This window comes from Hyaena hyaena, unplaced genomic scaffold (assembly GCF_003009895.1).
Source record: "Hyaena hyaena isolate Hyena2069 unplaced genomic scaffold, ASM300989v1 scaffold_408, whole genome shotgun sequence".
In the NCBI taxonomy this organism is placed as follows: Eukaryota; Metazoa; Chordata; class Mammalia; order Carnivora; family Hyaenidae; genus Hyaena; species Hyaena hyaena.
This window is the reverse complement of record NW_024081041.1, coordinates 429,618-456,362: the sequence shown is the minus strand read 5'-3', so window position 1 is coordinate 456,362 and position 26,745 is coordinate 429,618. Positions and strand designations below refer to the sequence as shown.

At 36.3% G+C, this 26,745-nt stretch overlaps 1 protein-coding gene across 2 annotated transcripts in view; it reads right to left on the bottom strand.

The window, feature by feature from the left end:
• The window catches only part of CCNC (cyclin C), a 28,711-nt gene extending 2,196 nt beyond the window's left edge, over positions 1 to 26,515 (bottom strand). The window contains exons 1-11 of one of the 2 annotated variants that reach the window (XM_039252122.1): positions 26,284 to 26,515; positions 19,695 to 19,801; positions 18,723 to 18,807; positions 18,242 to 18,311; positions 14,436 to 14,487; positions 7,666 to 7,721; positions 6,765 to 6,800; positions 5,979 to 6,070; positions 5,286 to 5,353; positions 1,469 to 1,548; positions 461 to 579 (exon numbers count right to left, since the gene is read on the bottom strand). In XM_039252122.1, coding sequence (XP_039108053.1) covers positions 461 to 579; positions 1,469 to 1,548; positions 5,286 to 5,353; positions 5,979 to 6,070; positions 6,765 to 6,800; positions 7,666 to 7,721; positions 14,436 to 14,487; positions 18,242 to 18,311; positions 18,723 to 18,807; positions 19,695 to 19,801; positions 26,284 to 26,315 — 797 coding nt within the window. In that variant the 5' untranslated portion in view covers positions 26,316 to 26,515. The remainder of the gene's footprint in view (positions 1 to 460; positions 580 to 1,468; positions 1,549 to 5,285; positions 5,354 to 5,978; positions 6,071 to 6,764; positions 6,801 to 7,665; positions 7,722 to 14,435; positions 14,488 to 18,241; positions 18,312 to 18,722; positions 18,808 to 19,694; positions 19,802 to 26,283) is intronic. The other variant, XM_039252121.1, reaches the window with a different exon arrangement.
• Positions 26,516 to 26,745: the final 230 nt, after the last annotated feature.

The window sequence follows — 26,745 nt, the reverse complement described above, 5'->3', positions numbered from 1 at the left end:
TACTATGTGCCATAGTTCTTCAAGTCCCTCAAATGCCAAAATTCTTTATTTATCTTTACAATATCAGATCACTACTGAAATTTATTAAACAGGATAATAACCAACAGCGGGGGCGGGGGGAAGGCAGAATCAAAATGACATGAGATACTACAAAATTCATTATTCCTGAATTTCAGATGAACTAGTTCTGTTTAAATTTATGTGCAGTATATAGCAATATGTTGAGGGATACCTGTAAGAGACCCGCCATTGCATTAGGAAGTTAACAGATGATCAGATTAGTGTATTTTTTAAATGAGATATTGTCAGTCTATCAAGTCAGATTAAAATAAAGTTATATGCATTATGAAGTTTTGGAAGAAATTTCATGAAAACAATACAACATAATCTATGGAAAAATATGAAAATATGTATGAAATATATAATGAAATGAAATCCATAATTAAAGTCTACAAAGTACCTGTTTGGAGGAGGTTTTGGTTTCGGCATCTTACTAAGAATAGTTGCCATCTCTTTTCTCTCATCAAAATTCTTCCACTGCTCATACAGTTTTAAAATCACCCTGATTATTTCCAAAATCTAAAAGGAAATATTTGAAAAGTTCTCAGTGCCAATATCAAGCAACATTGACTATATAAAGAACACATATCCTGAGAAAATAGTGAAAAGATAGTCTCTGTCCTTAAGTATTCAGGTTAGATTACACAATCCTGATAAATGTGAAAGCAGTATTCTTACCACATTGCTCTGTAGGCTTCTCCTACAACCCTTTCATCTTTTAAATGGCATACCTAGTCCATCCTTCTGCATCTCTGCAGTTGGTTTCCTTCTATTTGCTAATATCTTAAACCAAAACAAAACAGTGAGGTACTGGGAATAGAGGTCTAAATCATGAAAGAGTGTGCCACCAGAGTACATTCCTCTAATACCAATGTTTCACACAAGTCAGTGGCAGCTGGTGCACCAACGTCATTGTTTTGTTTTTCCATTAATTACATATGCATTAAGGTGCTCAAAAACTGACAGCTATACAATCCATCATATCCAGTTTCTCAATTTGCCCTTTCTTTCTCATCTGAGTAGACCTCACCTCACCTTGGATTGATCTAATGCTATCAACAATGCAGCAGAAAAGGTAGAAAAAGGGGCAAAACCCACTTTGTCAGGAGGCAGGCTGTGTTACATAAGTTATAGTAGTAGAATTTAGTGGTCTGTAGGTAGCTTTTAAAATAATCCTAGAAACAAGAGGTAGCTTTGCAACTAAGAAAACCAAAAGATTAAGCTTAAAAGACAAATATAACCTAATCAGTCAACATCAATTCTTCTCACCAAACATGTTTAATATTTTTACCAAAAATCTTTTTAGCCTGGTGGACAGCATAAGATTTTAGACTCATGTTAAGTAAATAATCATATTAACTTTAAGATGTTCAAGGTTATATTCAAGTAAGGGAATTTTAAAGACTACCTTCTCCATATCCACAGAAAGTTCAGCAAACCACTGTCTGGCATCTTTCTGCTGTACAACACAGGCTACATGTAGACAAGCTGGAGAGAAAATGAGAGAAAGGCCCATGTTTAACTGCAAATGTGGAATATAGGGACTTATAGCTAAAGATAAGATTTTTCACTTAAAATTTTCATCTGCATTTTCCAATATTCTTTTTTAAAATGGCATAAATCCATCTAATGCTTACCAGTGACCACCCATCAATTTAATGTAATACAAACAGAAAAAAGTTACTAGACTATATTAAGTTTCTTGATATAGTTCTCCTGCTCCTCACTGTGTGCCAGCCATGGTAATCTTGTTCTGTGAGTCAGGGTGTGTTAGGAAAAAATCCAATGAGGAAACTAGAGCAGGGAAATGATCCCTCAACAGTGGTGAGTGGTAAAAATACACCCAAAGTCAGTTTGAGACATTAAAGGAAAAAAATAAAACAGTAATATGCTGATAAATTTCAAAATAAAAAATTATGTTTTGATATTTCAATTAAAAGCAGTGTTGTCTCTGTTTTAAATTATTAGCATATGATCAAGTCAGATGAACACCAGTCACCCAGGTACAGAATTCAGTGTTATAATCAAATAGAGCTTAGAAAAAAACGTAACGTATTGTATACAATATAATTACAGTAGACCTTTGAACAACATGGAGCTTAAGGTTGCCAACCCTCCCTCCAATTAAAAAAATCTGCATGAAGGGGCACCTGGATGGCTCAGTCAGTTGAGCATTCGACTTTGGTTTAGGTCATGATCTCATGGTTTGGGAGTTCAAGCCGCATATCAGGCTTGCTGCTACCAACTTGTCAGTGCAGAGCCCACTTAGGATCCTCTGTCCCCCTCTCACCACCCCTCCCCTGCTTGTGTTCTCCTGAAAATAAATAAATAGTTTTTAAAAAATCACATGTAACTTTTGACTTCCCTAAAACTAAACTACTAATAACTTATTGACTGAAAGCCTTACTGCTAGTTGATTAACACATGTATATTATATACTTTGTTCTTAAATAAAGTGAGCTATAGAAAAAATATTAGACAGTCATAAGGGAAATACATTTATAGTACTATAAAAAAACGTTTGTATAAGTAGACATACACAATTCAAATCCATGTTGTCTAAGGGTCAACTACACATACACATTATATACAACATAGCCTAACAAAGAGACTAAAAGAGCCCAAGACAACAATCTACATCACAATTTCCCCTAATATAATTCCTACCAGCAGCCTGGCTACCCTGAGACCACACCAGCTTCTTGAGCTATATTCCCTGGTTTAGTTACCCATATAATTTTGCTAAGGATGTCATTTTAGGGAATTGGCAACTCAAATGTAAACGGACATAGTGGTTGCCCTAAATCAAATGAAGCTATAAAGTAGGGTGTAGGTCCTGGAGGGATTAAGACACCAAAGAATCGAATATAGTAACCGGTAATTGAAATACAGTAGAAAGTAGCATAACAGAGCATACATATCAGAACCAGGGAAGACATCCTAAACCCAGACTGAGGTGATATAGGGAGTTTGAGAATGGGGAGGGTGTCACTAAAGAGGTACTATCTGAGCCAAGTCTTAAAAAAAAAAAAAGAAGGTTACAGTGGGAGCAGAGAATGGTATGTATCGGTTTTAAAAAGCTGTGTATTTTATCCAGAAATTGGGAGGAGCACTGAAAGATTTTAAAAAGCTCTTCCTGGGGCACCCAGGTGGCTCAGTTAGTTAGGCGTCCAACTTGGGCTCAGGTCATGCTCTCATGGTTCATGGGTTCAAGCCCTGCATTGGGCTCTGTGCTGACAGCTAGCTCAGAGCCTGGAGCCTGCTTCGGATTCTGTGTCTCCCTCTCTCTCTGACCCTCCCCTGCTTATGCTGTCTCTCTCTCTCTCTCTCTCTCAGAAATAAATAAAACATCAAAAAAAAAAATAAGTAAATGTCTGATTGGCTCAGGCCATGATCTCATGGTTCACAAGTTCAAGACCCGCATCGGGCTCTGTGCTGACAGCTCAGAGCCTGGAGACTGCTTCGGATTCTGTGTCTTCCTCCCTCTCGGCTCCACCCTCACTCATGTTCTGTCTCTCTCTCAAAAATTAAAATAAAAAAAAACATTTTTTTTAAAGTTTTAAAAATAAAATAATAAAATAAAAAGCTCTTCCTAGCTCAGGGTTTCTCAACCTTGGCACTACTGGCACTGTGGGCTGGACACTTGAGACTGCCATGTACTTAGTAGGATGCTTATTAGCAGCATCTCTGGCTTCTACCTACTAGATGCCAGTGGTATCCCACTCCACCTGTAATAACCAAAACCATCTCCAAACATTGCCATACATCCCCTGAGGAGTAAAATCATCTCTGGTTGAGAACCACCAACCTAGCTCAACTGCAGAAGACTGGCTCTCTGAGAAGAGGGATGCTTAGATGCTAATTAACCAGTAAGGAGACTGCTGTGGTCACCTAGACAGAAATGAGAAGATGGCTATGAGATTACCAAAGGAACAACTGAGAGGAAGGTACAATAGGTATTGGTTACCAACTAGATGTAGTATTGAGGGAGATGAAAGAGTCTAACTGCCAGGTTTCCAATTAAGGTACCTAACTAGTGCTATCTACCAAGCTAGGCAAAGACATTAAAAGGAACATCTTCTTAGATAAAGTGATGGGTTCAGTCCTGGTCATGAGGTGCCACTGAGACATCACGTGGAGCTCCCTAAAAGGTAGAGTGGATATAAAGAACTGCTTAGGAGCAAGACCTTGGTTAAATAAGGAAATTTAAATGTTTCAACCCATAAGAAATAGTAGAAACCAGGGGCCCAGTGAGATTCCTCAGGAAGAACAAAGATGGCAGGGATGCAAAGATGTAGGGCATGGCCTGCTATTCCTTGCTTCTTACCCATGCATTCCTTCCCACTGAACCCAGATGCCACTGTAGAATCCTTCCAAATACAATGCTGTCAGAGAGCCTCCAGGCCACAATAATATAGTAACCTATTTGCCACCCCCAATGTAAGAAAGCTGAGAAATATTAGCACTCAAGGAATAACCAAAAAAAGAGAAACTAATGAAAGTAAGGTGGTGAAGGAATGAGGGGAAAAAAATCAAGACGACAGAATCATGGAAATCAATAGGAAAAAGAAAGGGAAAAGAAACTAAAAACTGCTTAATATATGGCAGGCATTATTGGTTTTCTACAAGATACCTCATTTAGTTCTTGCACAATTCTGCATGCAGTTAGTATCCTCAACATTTTGCAATTAAAGAAACAAACTCAGAAAGGTGAAATACTCTTCCTACAATTGTAAAGCAAGCAAAGTTTAAACTTAGGACTATATAACTCCAAAGATTGTGTTCTAACCCATTACACTGCCTTCCCAGATAAATAAAATGGTAGCTAACTTCTCCTTCCAGCAAAGCATTGACTACAGAGCTCTTTTACTGAAACTCTGAGGTGTTAATTGGGCTTAGAAAATAAAAGACAGTCCCAATTATTCTATGTAAGTCATAAGTAATATTGGCAGGTTTAATTCTTCCTAAACAAACAAAAATGTTCTATTCAGACACTGGTCAAAATTATTTTAAATGATTACAAAAATCTTACTTAAAGAGAGGGACAATAATCCTGATTTGTGAAAGTTGCATTTCATATTATTGAAAGTTCACATGCAAGGATCAGTCTATTACTTCATGAAACATAAGAACATAAAGTATAATAGGGTGAAATTTCTTTTGAGATGACCTAAACAGGCTTATAACAATTTAACTAATAAAGGTATACCATGCTTATTACATACCTAAAGCTATCATGAAAGGAGGATACAGTAGGCAAAGATCCGTTCTGTAGGTATCATTCACTATCCTCCTATAGAAATGTAAATCATATTATTACTGAAATCAGAACTACCTTATATGATTGTACATCTCCCCCCAGAGAGGATCAGATTTCCCATCTTTGTACATTTTTATTTCTTTAATATTACTAAAGTACAAATATAAAAGTGAAAATATCAAGGGGAAAAGACAGATATATGAAAATGACAATAAGTGTATTTTAATGAATAAAATTACAGCTAAATACATTTTAAAACTTAAAACCTTACAATGAATTACAATATAAAGATTTTTCTAATTTTTCAAAAATTAGAAAATCAGAGAGGAAACCAGAAATTATGTCATTAACTAATATGTATGTTGAATACCAATAAAAAGTATTCTATTTGAAAGATAACATGTCTTAATTTTATATAGTCTGTTTTTCATAAGAATCAAATTTTAATGGAAATATTCATCAAATAAAGACCCTTACAAACTTAGCATTTATATCAATATGCTTAATTAAAATTCAACAAGCAGATTATTTTGCTCAATATACAATATCTTGGGGCACCAGTTTAATTACTTTAAAAATATTACTAAACTTCATATTCAGTTGTCAACCTTCCTAGCTAATAACACATTACACTATGAATAACTTCTGTTCTAATTACCATGCAAGGGGAAGCAACATGTCTTCTTGGCCCATGTCCTGCACATACTGGAGCAAAGGTCTATAAGGATGATACACTATCAAGCAACAATCCTAGAAACAGTTTAAAAAATGTGTATGTATAAAAACAGATATATTACAACACAAAAACTTGTCATTACCCAACTGATTTGTAATTGTGTATTTCAAAATGTATTTCTCTAACTCATGCTTGCTTCCCTCTTATTCTGTTAAGCAAGCAGTATGGCAGCCCTAAACTCTACTGTAATAGTGAAGGCAGTGCTCTCTCTGGAATATACCTTGGTAAATCGGTTGGCAGTCAGTCAGCATCCATTCCCTTAGAGACTCAAAGTGTCACATCTGCAACACACTGAAACCTCTTATTAGCCTATAAATCCATAATTCCCAACTGGAGGAGCAGAATTCTGCCAAAGACATAATCTATCTTTAAATAACACCACACACATACACAAATTGTGCAAATAATTTACAGTGGCTTAATGTCCTGACTGGTTTGCTTGTAATCTTTTTATTATAGATACTATAGAACAGAAAAATTTTTTCCATCCTAAGTGGGCTATACAAATTATTTTACAGGCTTCTGAGAGGATATGATATAGGTGATGATGCTACTAGGTACTATGATTTCACCATTATGTATCACTTGGATGGTTTTTAAATGCACCTCCCTACAAATCATTTCTTTAAATAATTTCTGACTTCACTAAATTTTGAAATTACGTTCAAATTTAATCCTCTATTAATCACAAGGAAGTAATATACTTACCATTAGTTCTAAAAGATAGAATTCACATTCTAATATCTGTTTTAAAAAGAAAAATATTATAAATGTCAATGTGTAATAAATTAGTCTACTTAGTCTAACAATTTATACATTATAGTAATACCACAAATTTTTACTAAAAATTTTTTAAATGAAGCTTATATGAAAACAAACATATGCAACAAAATTACTTTTTTACTATTCTACAATGCATGCAATTATGATTATATCCTTATAAGGAAAAGCCAGCTTCATATAAGTGTATCTATTTTTTTAATTTAAAATATCCTGTATAAACTTCAGATTTTCCAGTATACTTTCCACAAATACAAAATGCAAAAATGCAATTATCTCCACTTCAGTGTTACTTAATATGTTACAAATCAATAAAAGGAAAGAATACTGAAAATGAAACCAAAAAAATCTACACAGAATGAAGACAGAAAAAGAACATGCCTCTTACAAATGTTAATAGAAATTGATCTTCTAAAGTTTAAAATATGGTTTTCCTACTGCTTCATTATAGTAGTTCTCAGCCCTAGCTACACAGTAGTATCACCTGAGAGCTTTAAAAACTACCAGTCCTCAGGCCTCAAACCTGAAAATTCTGTTTTAGTTGGTCTCTGGAGAGGCCCTGATATCAGCATTATGAAAAAGTACCCAAAGGGATTTAATGAGCATCCAGGGTTGATAATCACTGCTATTGCGTACTTTTCTTTTTAAAGGTAGAAGTTATTTAGCTTTAATTTTAGAATTAAAGTTTATATACTTGTAGTATTTGAAACTGTCATTTACAGGAAACTACTTAGTTTATTCTAACATAAAATGAGTTTATTCTAACATAAAATGAAGTTAGTTTATATACAGCTTTGACAAGTAGTTTTATTTTATACAATATACTTACATGGTTCATCCTATAAGGAAATTCCTTTGGAAAGGCATATGAAAATCTAGTTTTTACTGCAGAAAACAAAAAATGACTTAGAAAATGAAAGAGTGAATTACACCAGTATTTCTTTAACACAGTGTAGAATATTAGAGGAAGGGCTAAATCATTTTTAGTAAGAACATTAAGCATCTTAGAGATGCTTAAGAACCCAGATATTTGTTTTGTTTTCAGGCAAGGGGAAAGAACTAAGTGACAGGAAGCCCCCAGCCCCCATTTATATTACAATTAGAGAGCTTCAATTTATATACTCTCCCCTTCCCCTGCACATGCTCTCTCTTTCAAAAATAAACATTAAAAAAAATTTTTTAATCATTTCAGCTCTAGAATATTGTTCTATTTTTTAGTGATTTAGCTTAGAAGGGATACAAGTTGCATGTGTTCAAATATATATGTATATATTTCTAAATTCACGTAAAAATTAAAAGGATATTAACAACCAAAGAATGTTAATAGTGGCCATCTGATTTTTATTAAGAAGTTTTATTAATCCGTACTGTCTGTAATAGATACTTCTTTATCAAAAGATATATTTTAATAAAACTATAAATATATGTTCAAAGTTCTCTAGGACTTTTTCATACCACACACAACTACACACATAAACAGTTACAACTCTCTGTTACTAAGAAAGTACAAATGAAGAAACTATTTACTATCAATCCTCTATCTCCTCAAAATGATATGAATGTACACATTTAAGTACTACTATTTGAGAAAATTGTATTCAAGTCATCATGATGCAACATTTCATTAAATCAAGTGATTACTGACAGGCTCTAGAAGATCTGTTCTGTGATCCCTTCCACTTGTACAAAGCCCAAAACCTCACAGAGATTAAATTCTTTTTTTCGTTTATTCTATGTACTTTATTTTCAAAAAGTTTTATTTTGTAAACTGGGTATCCTAACTAATTTAGATAGGTAACATCTGCCAAGATTTGAAACCTAAACCATTTAAAATTGATATTGGGAAATTTATACTTAAGCTTTCCTTTTCTTTCTCCTTTATTTGAAAACATACCTATTATTAAGGTTTCTGAGTTTTACAAATTCTTCTGATGTAAATAAGATGCAAAGCATACAAATAAAGCAGGTATTTACATAATGGTAACTAATCAACAAGGTAAAATTATCTCTGTACATTAAATAAATCTACATCCCTAACTCCTAGATCTTGACACCTAACTTACTAAGATCTACCTGATACTGTCAACCTCTCTTCTACTCCATGATAAAATTTCTCTACATTTTGATTTTCGATGTCCTAATCCTTCTCTAACTTAGAAGAAAATGCACCCCTCCTTTCTACTGCCACCTCTACCACTTGCAAGTTTGCTTTTCGTCTACGAATGGACAGTTCATACTTTTTGTTTTGCACCTTTAACCATTCCTCTTCCAATAATCTATCCTATCACTTACTAATATGCTCAAATTTCTCTTAAAAACAAAAGTACATACAACATTTACCAAATTATATTCCTTTGTTTTCTTAAAGTAGACTATTTTTTGGAACATTTTTATGTTTATAGAACTGAAAAGATAATAGAGAGTTACCATATAATCCATGTTACAGGCTGAATATTTGTGCCCCATCAAATTCATATGTTGAAGCCCTAACCCCTGTGTGATGGTGTTTGGAGGTGGCATTTTTAGGGAGTTAATTATGTTTAGATGAGGTCATGAAGCCAGGGTCCCCATGAAAAGATTAGTATTTTTTTGGATTAGCATTCTTATGAGAGGAACAGCAACCTATCTCTACCATGTGTGAGAGAAGGCAGCTGTCTGCTTGCCAGGAAACAAATGGCTGATCAAGGAAGTGATCAAGGCAGACACTCTGTTCCATCTTGGACTTCCAAGTTTCCCAAACTGTGAGAAACAAACACCTATTGCTTAAGTCACCCAATCTATGCTATTTTGTTAGAGCAGCTCGAGCAGCCTAAGACAATCGCTCACCCAGTTTCCCTTGTTATTAATATTTTATATTAGTATGGTATAGTATTATAAATAGTGAATCAAAAGATAATTATTAACTGAAGTCCATAGTTTATTCAGATCTCCTTAGTTTTTTTCCTAATGTCCTTCTTTCTGTTCCAGGCTCTCATGTAGGAGACAACTTTATATTTACTTGTCATGTCTCCTTAGATTCCACCTGGCTGTGGCAGTTTGCCATACTTCCCATGTTTTGATGACTTTAGCAGAGTTTGAGAGTACTGGGGGGGGGGGGGTTAAGTATTATTTTGTTGCTTGACCCTCTACTGGAATTTGTCTGATGTTTATTCAACGTTTAAAGTGGTATGGTGGGATTTTGGAAGGAAGGACCAGAAAGGTAAGGTGCCATTTCATTGTATCACATCAAAGGGACACAATCCTAGTGATTTATCACTGTTAACACTGACCTCACTCACCTGGTGAAGGTGGTGTTTGTTGGGTTTTTCTTATTTCTCCCTGCCCTTTTCATAACGTACACATTCGAAGGAAGTCACTATCAGGGTGCCTGGGTGGCTCAGTCAGTTACACGTCCTATTCCTGATCTCAGCTCAGGTCATGATCTCACAGTTTTGTGAGAGGTTCATGAGATTGAGTCCCATGACAGGCTCTGCACTGATGGCACAGAGCCTGCTTGGGATTCTCTCTACCTCTCTCTGCCCCTTCCCCACACCCACATGCTTGCTCTCTCTCTCAAAATATATTTAAAAACTTAAAAAAAAAAAAAAAGGCCTAACCAACACCTAACAAATGAAAATTTATGCTTTCCCTATTTGACAGTATCGCTAGGTACATAAATTATATGGAATTCTTCTATATTAGAGATTTGTCTCTTCTCTCATTTATCCACTTATTTATATCAGTATAGACCCACAGATATTTATTTTATACCTTGGGTTATAATTCAATACTACTTTTTTTTCTTGCACAAATTCTTCTAGCTTTTCAAATCCACTGAGAGCTCTTTCAGTTGGGTTCTGTATCCCTCTGACATATCCCCGTTAAGGTAGGTTTTGTTCTGTTTTTTTGCACTTCCTTATTTACTGGCACTATAAGATGCTCCAGGTCTATCTTTTTTGTTTCCTGCCCCAGTCATTTCTCCTAGGAGCCCTAGGTCCCTTTAGTGGAGAACAGTATTAGAAACAAAGAACTGGGCACTAGGTGAACTCATTGCAACTGAGATGTCATTGCTTATAGACTCTCTTAACTGACAAAGCCCTCCCCCAACACACAAGTCCACATATCTAAAAATATTTATGTTACAGTAAACATGAGTTCATACTGAGATCTCTAACTCCAACTGATCACTCCTTGACATGGGTCATTCTGATCTCCTCTTTGTTTATTTGTATATTCCCACTCCCCCAATGAGAAACCTCACCTCGCTCTAAATACCTGCCATCCGTTTACCACGGATGTATCTATTTAGTGGAATTGTTCAATTCCAGATACAAGTAAAGCAGTATCAGAATTGTTAACTTGTACCCACCTTAAGTATCAAATCTATCAACTAGAGTACAGTGCTTACATGCAGTTCCTTTTGCCTTTAGTCTTACAGACTATGCTTCCCCCCAAAGTTACTGAGGTCAGCATCTTCCCACACCCCCTTCCCTGAGGTTGTTTCATGTGTCTGTAATATAGTCAGAGTCTCCTTTTCTCAGCACCAACTTGCTTCTTAATTCTTTGCAAGCTGGTGTCAACCCCCACCCCATAATGTCTAATGACAGCTACATTCTCTCTCAAAGATCACAAACCCAAAGGTCTGGTTCCAAAGGTCTGGATTTTTTCTTTGGTATACAACTTCCATGCAGCACAAGACACTTTATAGCTCTATCTCTTTCTTAAAATTTATCAAGTTCCAAATTTCTATCATTGGCCTCACATTCCTAAAATGTTCTACTGATACATTTACACTTAGAAGATCCAAGATTAAAGTTTTTAACTTTTTTCAGAACCCACTTATTCTCCTCTTCTGGTAGCACCTTCACCTTCCCAATGTCCAGGCATAACACCTCATCTTTTTTTTTTTTTCTTTTAACTTTATTTAGAGAGAGAGAGGGACTGAGAACAGGCAAGTGGGGAAGCGGCAGAGACAGAGGGAGAGGGAGGGAAAGAGAGAGAGAGAATCACAAGCAGGCTCTGTGCTGTCAGCTCGGAGCCCAATTCGGGACTTGATCTCCCCAATCACAAGATTATGACCTGAGGCGAAATCAAGAGTTAGACACTTAACCAACTGAGCCACCCAGGAGTCCTTCAAAAGTCATTTTTGAATCTTCTTAAATCCTTTTCAAAAGTCCTGCTGACTCTAATGCAAATCTAGCTTGCTTAGTCTCCTTGATGGGGGCCAAAACATCGTTAAACAAAAATTTTTTTTTAATATTTATTTTTGAGAGAGAGAGAGAGTGCAGACGCACGAGAGCAAGACTAGGGCAGGGACAGAGAGAGAAGGGGACAGAGGATCTGAAGTGAGCTCTGCACTGATGGCTCAAACTCACGAGATGATGTGAGACAATGATCTGAGCTCAAGTCGGACACTTAACTGACTAAGCCACCTAGGCACCCCCAAAACATCGTTTTAAGCCTTCACTACTACTTACCTGGATCACTTCAATAGCTTCAAAGTAATTTTTTTCTACTTTAATCTTGTTAGCTTTTATGTCTCACAGCACCCTGTGGTGACAGCACTCACTACAGTTTGTAGGTTTATACATATTTTAGAAGGATTTTTTTAGTTGTTTAAAATTGTGGTAAAATACACATTGCATAAAATTTACCACATAGGCCATTTTAAAGTATGCAATTCAGAAATATTAGATACATTCACAATGTTGTGCAACCATCACCACAATCCATCTCTAGAACTCTTGCATCTTGCAAAACTGAAAAACTCCATACGCATTCAACAATAATTCCTCACTTCCCTCTCCCTCCAGCCCCTAAAACAGCTACGATTCTACTTTCTATTTCTATTAATTTGATTATTCATAATAGCAAATGGAATCATACAGTATTTATCTTTTTGTGACAGGCCTATTTTCCTTATCACAATGTCCTCAAGGTTCATCCATGTTTGTTTGTTTGTTTGTTTAAGTTTTTGTTTTTAAGTAATCTCTACACCAAACATGGGGCTCGAACTTAAAACCCTGAGATCAAGAGTCACATGTTCTTTTTTTTTTTTTTTAATGTTTTATTTATTTCTAGGAGAGAGAGAGAGAGAGACAGCGTGAGCAGGGTAGGGTCAGAGAGAGAGGGAGTCACAGACTGAAACAGGCTCCAGGCTCTGAGCTGGCAGTCAGCACAGAGCCCGACGCGAGGCTCGAACCCACGAACCGCGAGATCATGACCTAAGCGAAAGTCGGACGCTTAATCGACTAAGCCACCCAGGCGCCCCAAGAGTCACATGTTCTACCTACTGAGTCAGCCAAGTGCGCCAAGGCTCTTTCATGTTGTAACATGTGGAAAATCTGACTACTTCAACTCACATTCTCCTCCAATTCATCTTACAGTATTTTGCTGGATTCACCTTCCTAACAATTCTGACATCATCCTCATGTTGAGAAATAAAGCCTTCAATTTTACCTTCTGTTGATAGTATCACCATCAGTGTGATATATCTGGCATATTAACTTCTATGGCAAAATTGATTATTACTCTTCTGCCCTTAAGAGTAAAATGTGACACGGAAAAGATTGAATTGGATTATGACATTCATCTTAGAAAAGGGAATGACACAAAAATATGAAAATTAGTCTGGGTCAAAAACCTAAAAACACAAAAACCCTTCTGTTAGAGTGCAGAAGTAAAAAAAAAATCTGTATTATCTTTTATTAGGCAATGTCTTTGTGCTTAACATATGAAGATAGAGCATAACATACTACTAATACCTTATGTACAATATTTTAAAATCACTGGTCTACAGTGTTATTTCCTTTAATGTTGTGACTCAGAGGCAGCCAAACCCCATCTTTTTAGAAAAAGAACTAAGGCCAAAAGATAAAGCAATTTGCTCAAGGTTATATAGCCGCTGTTTAGACAGAACTGGGGCTGGGCTACTACAGTCAGAATTTTTTTTCCTGTACCATGTTTTTCAAGATGGAGGAAAAATAAATAATTCCCATCAAACACATACACTACAATTACAGAAAGAGTTTACTTCACCCACAAGAATGAGACAATGGCTAGTCACTACACAGCAATAAAATATAACAAAACTGGGAAATAAGTTTTTTTCTTTACCCTTATTATTTGAAGAGTCATTGAGTTGATGTTTTTGGATCAATAGTTACTATCCATTTTTAGTACTAAATGTAATATCTTAGAAATAATACTGTAGATAGTTTTTAAAATGTTTGTATTTTTACTTTATTTTTAGCCAAATATACTAGCCATAAATGTGACTGCAGGAGATTTAACAAATCCAACCAATCTCTCATAGGTCTCATAAACTGAAAAACACTTCTGTTCTATGGAGCTTTTTAAAAGAACTACATCCTTAAAGCAGGATAGGGGAGCCTGGGTGGCTCAGTCAGTTAAGCATCTGACTTCAGTTCAGGTCATGATCTCACGGTTTGTGGGTTCGAGCCTTGCGTTGGGCTCTGTGCTGACAGCTCAGAGCCTGGAGCCTGCTTCAGATTCTGTGTCTCCCTCTCTCTCTGACCCTCCCCTATTCATGCTCTGTTTCTCTCTGTCTCAATAATAAATGATCAAAAAAAAAAAAAAGGATATACTTTTTTCACTTACACACAGAAGTAGCAGCAGCAATCAATCTTGTATTTGAAACTACTCCAAATTCCTAGAGAAAGAAAAGTGGATGAAATCAGGCATATAGTAATCCAATGAACCTAAGGGTATATGTAGTATATATATTAAAAGCAAAGTACTTCCCATGTACCTCCACCATGTTTATAGTCTGTTCACCTTGAGGCATGAAGTACTTAAGTCTCTAAATGTATTACCTTTCCTTAATATTGCTTCAATAAGACAAATGTTCAAATAATTTTGTAATTTAACATCATTGAGAAGTACCAAATTAGAAACCAAGCCCTAAAGCAACAGTGCCGGTTTTCTGCACTCAAATTAGTTTCCAGAAACATTTTTTAGATTCTATACTTAATTGCAAGAAAAATATTAAGTATGCTTCCTATTCAACTGAACTCAGACTAACAAACAGGTACTTCATGCTATTTAGAAATAAAACAGTTGAATCTTTAATGAAGATAAACTTTAATATCATCAAAAAAATTCAAAAGACCACAGAAACCATTATTCTTTTTGGAACAGGAAAATAAGAATGATGCAGTATAAGACTTCTAATATCAGTTCCCATTTCCTCTTTGAATTTAATATGCCACCATTGTAAAAATAACTAAAATTTATGAGGTGATCAACTTATATTGTCTCATTTAATTTGATTAACCTCATAAGACTACTGATTACTATAGCCTTCATTTCATTTTAAAACAAAAAAAATCAAGAATCGGTTCCTTATTCAAGGAAAAGAACTAAACTCCAGGGGCCTGAGTGGCTCAGTCAGTTAAGCATCTGACACTTGATTTTGGTTCAGTGATGATCTCAGGGTCCCTGAGATCCAGCCCTGCTTGGGATTCTCTCTCCTCATTCTGCTCATCCCTTACTCATGCTCACTCTCTCTCAAGACAAATAAATAAACTGAAATACCTTCAATGTACATCCTTATCTTGGGGGGTAGGGTGGCTATGTATAAGTGTGTGTATATATATATATTTGCATTTAAACCTCAATTCAAAATAACTAAAACTAAAAAATATATGCCTGCGGTATCTTCTTAAAAGTCATTTCTATATAATTCTTACACAACTGGACAAAACATAGAAGGAACTGGTCACAGTTAAAAACTAAAAAACATAATGCTATAACCAAATATGAAATGATACACTTTTTTCCAGGAATAATTTTTTTTTTTAAGTAATCTCTACACCCAATGTAGGGGCTCGAACTCATGATTCCAAGATCAAGAGTCATATGCTCTGTCAAGTGAGCTAGCCAGGTACCCTGATCAAGGAATAATTCATTACCCAAAATTCTTAGAGTAAAAACTTTCATTTAGTAAATCATGTAACAAACGATATTTAACAAATTCCCACATTAACCTATAAGAATAGAAGTTTATAAAGATTTTGCCTAGATTTTCCATACTGGTTATGCTTCAGATACATCAAATTACATGGTAATATTTGGAAAAACCACTGCATAATACGGACTTTCATAAACACTTCCTTTTCCACTAGGGGCATCTGGGTGTCTTAGTCAGTTGAGCGGCCAACTTGGTTCAGGTCACGATCTCATGGTTTATGAGTTCGAGCCCCACATCCGGCTCACTGTTGTCAGCAAAGAGCCAGCTTCAGATCCTCTATCCCCTTCTCTGTCCCTCTCCAACTTGTGTGCTCTCTCTCTCTCAAAAATCAACCAACATTAGGGGCACCTGGATGGCTAGGACAGTTAAGTGTCCAACTTCAGCTCAGGTCATTTTCTTGAGTTCAAGCCCCGTGTCAGGGCTCTGTCTGTGCTGACAGCTCAGAGCCTGGTGCCTGTTTCACATTCTGTATCACCCTCTCTCTCTGCATCTCTTCTGCTTGTGTTCTCTCTCTTTCAAAGATAAATAAACATTTAAAAAAAAAAAAGCTTTAAAAAAAAATACATAACACTTCCTTTTCCTTTTCCACTAAAGAACTTAGTAACAACAACAGGCCTAGTTCCGCCTCTTTAAACTACCACTTATAATTAGGAAACCATAAATTTCTACAAAGTCTTTCTTAATATTATTTCTAATAGAGTCAACTCTCATTACTTTAGGTAATAGTGGGAAAGCTATCTTAAATAATCCTAAATAATGACTAAAACAAAACTAAATCAAAATGAGTACCAAAAGGAATATAAATCTATGAGGCTTAAAATATATTCAATTTTCAAGAATACAGTTATGATTCTAAAGACATCTAAGAACAGAAACACAATACAAAGATTTCATAACATTAAAGAAAGATCACATGTATTATAATGAAAATCAGTCAGTATCTCCTAGTACTGTCTGGATTTTAGCTGTGCTCTCTCAAAAATACTGAAAAGGGAAATAAGGTGAGCAGGGATTTGGTCTCAGCTCTGAGTTCCCATCTCTCTTCTCTCTCCCTCACCTAATTGCCCTCACTGCCCTAACAATTCCTCACTGGAACCTGTACGACTAGAGTCACACCCAGTCCTTCCTTGCCTTTCCTCTTGCTTTCCCTGTGGCTGGGCAGGCAGCCATTATTAGGAGGCAGGGAGCAAAGACAGTAGGCCATAGGAAGCATATGGAAGAGAAGGAGGGACACAGGAGGAGGTACTTTAACTCAGGTTATAGTAGAGAAGCTGTCACACGTATGGACTACTACTTAGTGCCAAAAGGTAAATGTCTTAGAAGATACAGAACAAAGCATTTAAAAGCATAGAATGAGTAGCCAGACTCCCAGGGTTCAAATACGGCAGGGCTGGGGAGCCTGGGTGTCTCAGTCGGTTAAGTGTCTGACTTCGGCTCACGTCATGATCTGAATTCATGAGTTTTGGCCCCTCACTGGGCTCTGTGCTGACAGCTCAGAGCCTGGAGCCTGCATCGGATTCTGTGCCTTCCTCTCGCTCTACCCCTCCCCTGCTCATGCTCTGTCTCTCAAAAAATGAATAAGCATAAAAATTTTTTAAAAATAAAAAACAGTTGGGGCGCCTGGGTGGCTTAGTCGGTTAAGCGTCCGACTTTCACTTGGGTCGTGATCTCGCGGTTCGTGGGTTCGAGCCCCGCGTTGGGCTCTGTGCTGACTGCCAGCTCAGAGCCTGGAGCCTCTTTCAGAGTCTGTGACTCCCTCTCTCTCTGACCCTCCCCTGCTCACGCTGTCTCTCTCTCTCTCCTAGAAATAAATAAAACATTAAAAAAAATAAATAAATAAATAAATAAAAAACAGAAACAAAATCAAATACTAGCTCTGCCATGTATGGCTTCCACGATCTTAGGCAAATTTCTTAATCTCTATGTGCCTCAGTTTCCTCATTTATAAACTTCCCCATTGTTTGTTATGAGGATTAAGTCAGTTATGGTTGTAAATGAACTTAGAATAACACTAGGTATATATAGTAAGTGCTACATAAGTGTTTGTTAAATGAATATATAAAAACATGTATATCTTGGGTGGCACAGCAGGTTAAGCGTCTGACTCTTGGTTTGGCTCAGGTCATGATCTCACAATTTGTGAGTTCCAGGCCCACATCAGGCTGACAGTGCAGAGCCTGCTTGGAATTCTCTCTCTCTTTCTCACTCTGCCCTTCCCCATTCACTCTCTCCACCTCTCTCTCAAAAATAAATAAATTTAAAAAAATAAATAATAAAATAAAAAGACTTGTATATCTTTGATTTTGTATGAATTTCAATATTTTACATAAATAACCATCTGCCATTATTTTTCTATAGGTAGTATGAAACCAAAGGCAGATTAACCAATGCACATGGACTATACATTGATGAAGAAGAGAAAACTATTTCATACCTCTACTTTGGATGCCAAAAACACACATGTAGGAGCCATTAATACAGGATCTATACTTTTCAGAGAATACCTAAAAATATGATAAGACAAAGTTAAATGTCATTCATATAAAAACACATTGGAGGGGCACCTGGGTGGCTCAGTCGGTTAAGCATCTGACTTCGACTCAGGTCATGATCTCACAGTTCATGAGTTTGAGCCCCACATTGGGCTCTGTGCTGACAGCTCAGAGCTTGGAGCCTGCTTCAGATTCTGTGTCTCCTCTCTCTGCCTCTCCCAGATTTACACACATATTCTCTCTCTCTCTCTCTCTCTCTCTCTCTCTCTCTCAAAAATAAACATTAAAAAACATTTTTTAAAAACACACTGGAAAAAAAAATCAAGGTAACTATGGTACACACGATTCAATTATACTAAGGTTCATCAACATTACTTAAGAGTTTCAAATAGGTATAACATATTCCCAAAATAAAAGTCCTACCTGGCATAGAATCTCTTGAAATAGACTGTAGCAGTGGCAATAACTTGTTGTCTTAATTTAAGATGTTCACCTAATGCTTGAATAACTAGAAAAAAGAAATAAAGTTTTATATGTATCTTCTGGTATCACTGTAACATTGACATTGAATAATAACTTCCATGTGGTTAAATCATGACTATATTCATTTTTAACAAAGAGAAAAACCTACATATGCTATAAAACTCGATTTGGATCATACTGGACTAGTACTAGGATTTGCAAATCTGTTAAAAAATATATAGGTATGCAATAAAAACAATAAAAAATAGAAATTGCCCCTAGTAAACACTATTCTTATATTAAGAAGGCTGAATAATAGGTATTTCCCTCTGAATGATAAGAATTTCAATGCATTTCATAGTATCTTTAGAATATAAAAAGAAAATATTAAACAACTATCAAATTCATTACACCTACCACTTTATAAAGTTTATTAAAAACTCTATAACGAATCCTTAAAATAACAGAGAGATAGGTTTACAGAACTGTGAACAGAGGGTTAGAAAAATCATATAACAAAGCTACAAGGGGGCAGAGCAAGGATTTTCTGATTCTAAATCTCCTTTCCTCCAAAGCAAACTTATTAAGATAAGGATGACCAATATAGGATGTCAATCCAAAGACTCCATTTATCCCCAAAACATTTGCTTTAGCCAATCTTAAATTGGGTTTAACAATGTATTATAAAGACTTAGGGCAATCAATGAACACTTTCAAACTGTTTTGAGTGTCTCTGATACATGTAAGATTCACGAGACTTTATTTAGATCACTTAAAAAGAAAGGTAAGTGAATATAAGTTATAAAATGAGAACATATATAAATAAAAATGTTAATTAGGAACTAAAACAACTCATCACAAATTACTATACAAAGGTTTGAATTCAGAGGTGACCAACTGTGCCATTTCAGTTAATTGTTTTTTAATATTTACCATTTGTAAAAAATATTTGTAATTTCCAATACTCTTCTTCTGAGAGAAACTTTAAGTCCTTCTGGCGTTCCTTCAACAAATCTTGTTTATCCAAAATCCATTGCAAACTGAAAAAAACAAAGATGTTAAAACACGATACAGAAAATCAACAAAGTCACAAAAAAAACATTCTAAAATTGACTAAGTTATAAACATTCTGAGAAATACAAAGTGCAAGAAGTAACACAGAAGACAGTATTTTTCACTTTCCTTGAAATTCCAACACTGAGAATTATCTCACTGGGGCACCTGGGTGGCTCAATTGGTTAAGCATCTGATTCCTGATTTCAGCTCAGGTCATGAGCTCATGGTCCTTGGGTGAGCCATGCTGACAGTACAGAGCCTGCTTGAGATTCTCTCTCTCCCTCCCTCTTAGCCCCTCCTACGCTCTCTCAATCTCTCTCTCCCCCACTCAAAATAAATTAATTAAATAAAAGAGAATTATCTCACTAATAAATGTAAATATGCTCTGAAAACAATTCCACTCTAATTTTCTCAGTATCTTTCTCTCTCTACCGTATACTACATTTCATTGGTTTTAACCATATATTACATTTCATTGGTTTTAAGACTCTGGTATCAAGAGACCTTATAAACAGTGATGCCTTATGCTTTTAACTAGTGGTACATTTTTTTCTTAGTGATACATAAAATAATGGTAAAGTTATTTGACACCAAATGATGGTACCTTAGATTTGAAGTATCTTTTCTCAGTTGTTCATGAGTAACTGGAGTATTTCATTGCCCTACTTCACAAATTTCAATCATGTTAAAAGCCGCTTCAGGATTTATTACACTAATAGTCTCCTCCACCTGCCTAGTCAAGTCTACTATTTTTAACCAGAGATAAGATATTGATATGACCCATAAAACTATTTTGCAACTTGCTTTTGTCATTCAGTATGTACTGAAAGTCTTTTTATGTCAAGAGATTTGTTATTCCGCATCCTTTTAAACTCCACAGCTTTATGGATGTATTATTATTTAGTTAATTCCTATTAATAAGGCAGATAGGTTATAATTTTTTACTATTAAAAATGCTTTAATGAATAGCTTTGTAATTCACCCTTATATATTTAGTTAATATTTAAAATAACTTTCTAGAAATAGAACTGATTGGTCAGTTTTAGTGCTAGTTTTGTTATAAATTGGCAGTTTGCAGTCCATATGTCACATCAATTTCCATTCCTATTAAAAGTACACGGGGGTGGGGTGCCTGAGTGGCTCAGCTGGCTGAGCACCTGACTTCAGCTTAGGTCATGATCTCACAATTCGTGAGTTCAAGCCTCACATCAGCACAGAGGCTGCTTGGAATTTTCTGTCTCCTCCTCTCCTTACCTCCCTCCCTCAAAATAAATAAATAAACTTTTTAAAAATATCTTTAAAAAAAAGTACAGGAGGGTGTTTTAAAATACTTAACCCTTCTGATGCCTGGGTGGCTCAGTCGGTTAAGTATCCGACTCACTTAGGTCATGCTCTTACAGTTTGTGAGTTCAAGCCCTGCATCTGGCTCTGTGCTAACAGCTCAGACTCTGGAGCCCACTTTGGATTCCGTGTCTCCCCTTCACTCTACCCTTCCCCTGCTCATACTCTCTCTCGCTCAAAAATAAACATATATTAAAAACAACTTTAAAAAATATTTAACCCTCCTATGAGTTACTGCCAATCTTTTAAATACTTTACAAATGAAAGGCAAAGCAGTATCTTAATATTTGGGGGGCATGGGGGTTGTTTGTTTTTCATTTACTTGTGAGGTTGAACATTTTCCTGGACTTATTGGTCAAATATAGTTCTTCTTTTGTACACTTCAATTCTCTTTTTTTTAAGTTTATTTTTTATTTATTTTGAGAAGGAGATAGAGAGCATGCAAGGGAGGGGCAGAGAGAGACAGAATCCCAAGTGGGCTCCAAGCTGCCAGCACAAAGCTTGACATGGGGCTTGAAATCGAGAACCTTAGATGATGACTTGAGCCCAAGTCAAGAGTAGGAGCCTTAATTGACTAAGCCCCCCAGGTCCCCTGTAAACTGTAATTTTAATCTGACAATTTTTCTAATGGGATGGTCTTTTTCACAACTTAGAATTCTTCTCATATACTGTACATATTATAGACAATAAATCATTTGTCAAATACACTGTAATCACTTCCCAAGTTTAGCATGATCCCTTAATATTACTTATAATATAGAAATATGGATCACTTATTAAAACCAACCCATATTTTACTTTGGTTTTATGCTTGTCACAATGAAAAGGCCTTTCCTGACACCAAATGATTTTAAAAAAAAAATCCACCTCTATTTTCTAATACACTTAAGGGTTTTTTTCTTCCCATTTGTGATCCATCTGGAATTTATTTGGGTACAGGGTAGAAAACAGGGATCCAGTAAATGTTTTGTCAAATGGTTATCCAAATGTTGACCAAAGTATTTCTTGATGTATAATTCTGTTATTGTATTTGCAATCTACTTTATAATTCCCTTTGTTTCTTATTCCTATGCCATGCTATTTTAAAAACATAAAGTTAAACATTTCAAATCTGGTATGGAAAATATCCCCTTGCTACTGTTCTTCAGAAAATTGCTTGATATTCTATTACAGTTTTTATTCTAAAACTTGAACTTTTAAAAGCATTATGTCAAGTCCCAAAAGGAACTTTTAAAGGAAATTCATTCAAAATTGTTTGGGATTGCATTAATGAGATCAATATAGGAAGAAATGCTATCTTTACAATGTTAGAATTCAAACTCCATTTTTTAAAATCTTCATGTTCTACTACAAAATTTAAAATGTTTCTTCCTATATGTCCTGTACATTTCTTTTGTTTATTGTGTATTTCATGCTGTTGCTACAATTATATATTTCTATCATTCATTTATTTTTTTAATATATTTATTCTAATGTTTATTTTTGAGAGAGTGCAAGGGGTAAGGGTAGAAAGAGGGGGAAAGAGGATCTGAAGGTGGCTCTGCACTGACAGCTAACAGGCTGACAGCAGCGAGCCAGATGTGGGGTTCAAACTCAGGAACCCTGAGATCATGACCTGAGCTGAAGTTGAATGCTCAACTGACGGAGACACCCAGGTCACCCTACCATTTATTTAAAAGAAGGCTTTCCATTTTTACATTATGTAACTGGTTACCTTATTAAGTCTTTATTTATAATAATTTTTCAACTAACTAAATTTTCTTAAGTTTATCTCTATATACTGATAATTTTGTCATTTTTTACATCTCATTCTATTAAATGCATTGAGTAGCATTTTCAGAACAATGTTAAACAGGCACTGTAATTTTTCTAATGATTCACCATTAAATATCTCTTGATTCTTTGATGTTCTTACCATGTTAAGAAAGCATCCTATTTGTTTTAGTCAAGAACAGATGTTGAATTTTAACAGAGGTCTTGATGCCTTCACTGTTTATTAATAGATTTCCCAATGTTGACTATATTTCTATAATAAAATCATTATCATTTTTTATATTTCTAATGTAATAGTAGGCTCTACTTGGAAATACTTTATGATGTTTGCATCAGTATTCAAAAGTGAAATTGTTTTTACTACCTTTGCTAGGTTTTATCAGTGTTATTGTAGCTTCATAAAGAGAACTGGAAAGCTTTCTGTATGAACGAGAATAATTTCAATAGCAGATCCTGTTGAAAATGGGAAAACATGTACCCATGAAATAATGTGGGCCTGGAGCATTTTTTAAGGAGTAGCTCTCTGGTAACTTTCTTAATTTGTTTTGGCTTTCAAACTTATCCCCATGGAGATAACCCAAAGGTACATCTGGATTTATTTGCTTTTCTCATTCTTAATTTTGTATTTTTGTATCATCCCTTTTTTCCTTGCTTCAACTAGCAGCAGTTTAGTCTATTGTTTTCATTTTCCCTTCCAAAGAGCCACCTCTTAAAATTTCTGACTACTTTTTTCCTTTTAAAATGTTAATATCAGGAATGCCTGGGTGGCTCAGTTGGTTAAGCGTCTGACTTTGGTTCAGGTCATGATCTAGTGGTTAGTGGGTTTGAGCCCCACATCAGGCTCACTGTTGTCACCACAGGGCCTGCTTAGGATCCTCTGTTGCCTTCTCTCTCTGCTCCTCTTCTGTGCGCGTGCACTCTCTCTCTCTCAAAAATAATAAACATTAAAAAATAAAATGTTGATATTGGTATTACCTTTAATTCTTTCTTTTCCACTTGGATTTATTTCAGTTTCGTTTTTAATATTCTTTAAGTCTTTCTCTTTTTTCCCCTTGGATTTATTTCACTGTTTCCTTTTTAATATTCTTAAGTAGAATATTTTGACTTATTTTTATCCTTTCACAGTTTTTCAGGACGTTAGTTTATAACTTTGACTCTGGCTATATCCCATAGGTATGGATATATATTGATCTCATTAAGTTACTTCCTTGATATTATGTAACTATATTTTCAGTTTCCTCTTTGATACAATAAAGTACCAGAATTGACTTTGTACTTTTTAATTTGTTACCTGTTCATTAATTCATTCAGTCAACCAGCTAAAATTTAGTGCCCTTATACTTTTAATGCAGTAAGGTCCAAGAATGTGTTGTGTTCAACCTTCTAGAAAATACTGTGATTCACTCTGTTCTAGAATTATCATTAATTTCACAGTCATTTAATGTTTTAGAAAGATAAACTTCACAATCAAATATTTTAAGTTTTTCTTCACAGCACATAGTAGGGAAGATAAACCAAGAACACTTATAAATACCAAATTTCATAAAATTTAATTCACCATTATTGCATGTGCTACTAAGAAAAAAAATTACCATGCTCATTTCAGAAATGTTAAAATCTTCCTCTTCAAAAAAATCACCTAAAACAATAGTTTTTGTAACTTTTTTGGTTTGTTTTTCCAGAATTAATCGCCTTGTCTTCCTTATAACCTTCTGCAGATAAGGCACTTCATGATTCTCAAGAGATCTAAGGCGCCCCCTCCTCCAGGACCATTTGAATTGGGAGACAAAGACACTTCCAAAAAAGCACATTTAACATTATAACAATTTTATAGTTCAAAAGTGAAAACACAATTATTATAGATCCTGCCCCCCCCCATTGATAAATACTGTCAATAAATGAAAGCATAACATCAAAAGGTGGGCGGGGCACCTGGTAAGCCTCTAACTTCAGCTCAGGTCATGATCTCATTTGATCTCACCGTTTGTTGAGTTCAAGCCCTGCGTCATGCTCTGTGCTGACTGTAGCCTGCTTAGGATTCTGTGTCTCCCTCTCTCTCTGTCCCTCCCCACCTAAAGCTCTCTCTCTCAATCAATCAATCAACATTGTTTTAAAAAGGGTGGTCAGATCTTTTTTTTCCTTAGTAGAGAAAATGACTGCAATTTTCATAATCAACAGCTAACTCCCTGTCAATTCTTTCTCACTTTCGAAGTTTATCAAAATACTACCGCTTCACTAAATTTTCTGTATTTTAATTTTTCCCAGGCAAATATGACAGTGAGCTAAACTGCACAATACAAATGTGATCAGAAGTTGAGCTTCTACAGAAGTTCATCTCCAGAAATTAATTCACAGCAAGAGGAAAACCTGCTTTCTTAAAAACAGGTTTCCAAAACCATTCTTTTTTCTTTTCCTACAAAGGACTAAAAAAGGAATGAATAGGAATTCATCTTTTTCACAGAATCAAATTTTAAATTACAATTACTAATGCTCTCTTAGCATTGAGAGATACACTAAAATATAATAGCACCAGGTTCTGTTCATCTTCCAACTGTACAGTGGAAAACCTAGTCAAAGATCAATTAGTCCCATCATCCACCTTTCTGCCTACTTAAATGTACTTAGGGGGAAATATTTTTAATATTACTCTAGTTGTTCCATGGTCACTAGCAAAAACAAAAACGAATTCATGAAATATGTTAAAGAAATCGGCAGTCACTGGGAAATACATGATTAAAACAAAAATATAAGGTACAGACGAATGAAATGGACACATTTTGAGAGCACCTGCCCTACACCTCACCAACATACAACTCCATCTAGGCATAAGGTAATGGCAGGAACTGGTGAAAGGGCAGAAACAAGCCTGACCCTCCACGGAAGAGTATTAAATCCACTCAAGACAGAAGGCGGCTGACAAAAGACTACAATGCCGATTCCCTGAAGAGAACCCAGGCAAAAGCGAACCATAACCGTCCTACAGAGCCCTCCTGACAGTTGCGAACTATGCCACACTTCCCATACCTGTGCCCATCGCATCCCAACCCGCCCCACCTCCGGGCCTAGCTCATCCTAAATTACACTCCTTCCTTCCTCGGAGACCGAACCTCCTTAGCCCCCGCCCTTTCCCGCTCTCAGCCCAACTCCCCCCACGCCAACCAAATACTGCCAGGGGGCGGGGAGAGGGGAGTCGCCAGAGAAAAGTGCGTCCGGCTCCCAGCGGCTGCCGCCTCCCGGGAGACCCCGCGGCGCTCGGAACAGGAGCCGGGATCCAGGCCAAGGGGAGTCGCAGGCCCGGTGCTCACCGACTCCCAAGAACAAGCCACGGGCGAGAAGACGGAAGATCACTTACTAATGGGAGCTCTGCCAAAAGTTCCCTGCCATGGAACACAGCCTGCCCTGATAAAAAAGCACCAGCCGGCGGAGCGGCCCGCGGAGCGACCATAGACACAGCCCGCCCGGTAACTGCGCTCCTGGATCTGATCGGCTCCGCTCCGCTCCGCGGCGGCTACGGTGAGAGGAAGAGGATGGCACTCTATTCTCCTTGTCGCCGGCCGGCAACACTCTACGGTGTAAACCCGTTCCTATGGATAAAAGTTCCGGCCCGCCCCTCCGTAGCCATAGCGGAGGAAGCCGGCGGGGAGGAGACGGCCTGTGGGCGCAGAAGGGGCGGGAATTGGTGCTCACCGAAGACTTACGGTGGTCGGAAGGTTCTCGCGTGAGCTTCCTCCGAGTTCCGGCCTGGAACCCGCGAGCTGTTTTATCTGAGTGGGGAGTATATAGGGCAAGTAAGGTGGTTTGGGATTTTGTTATT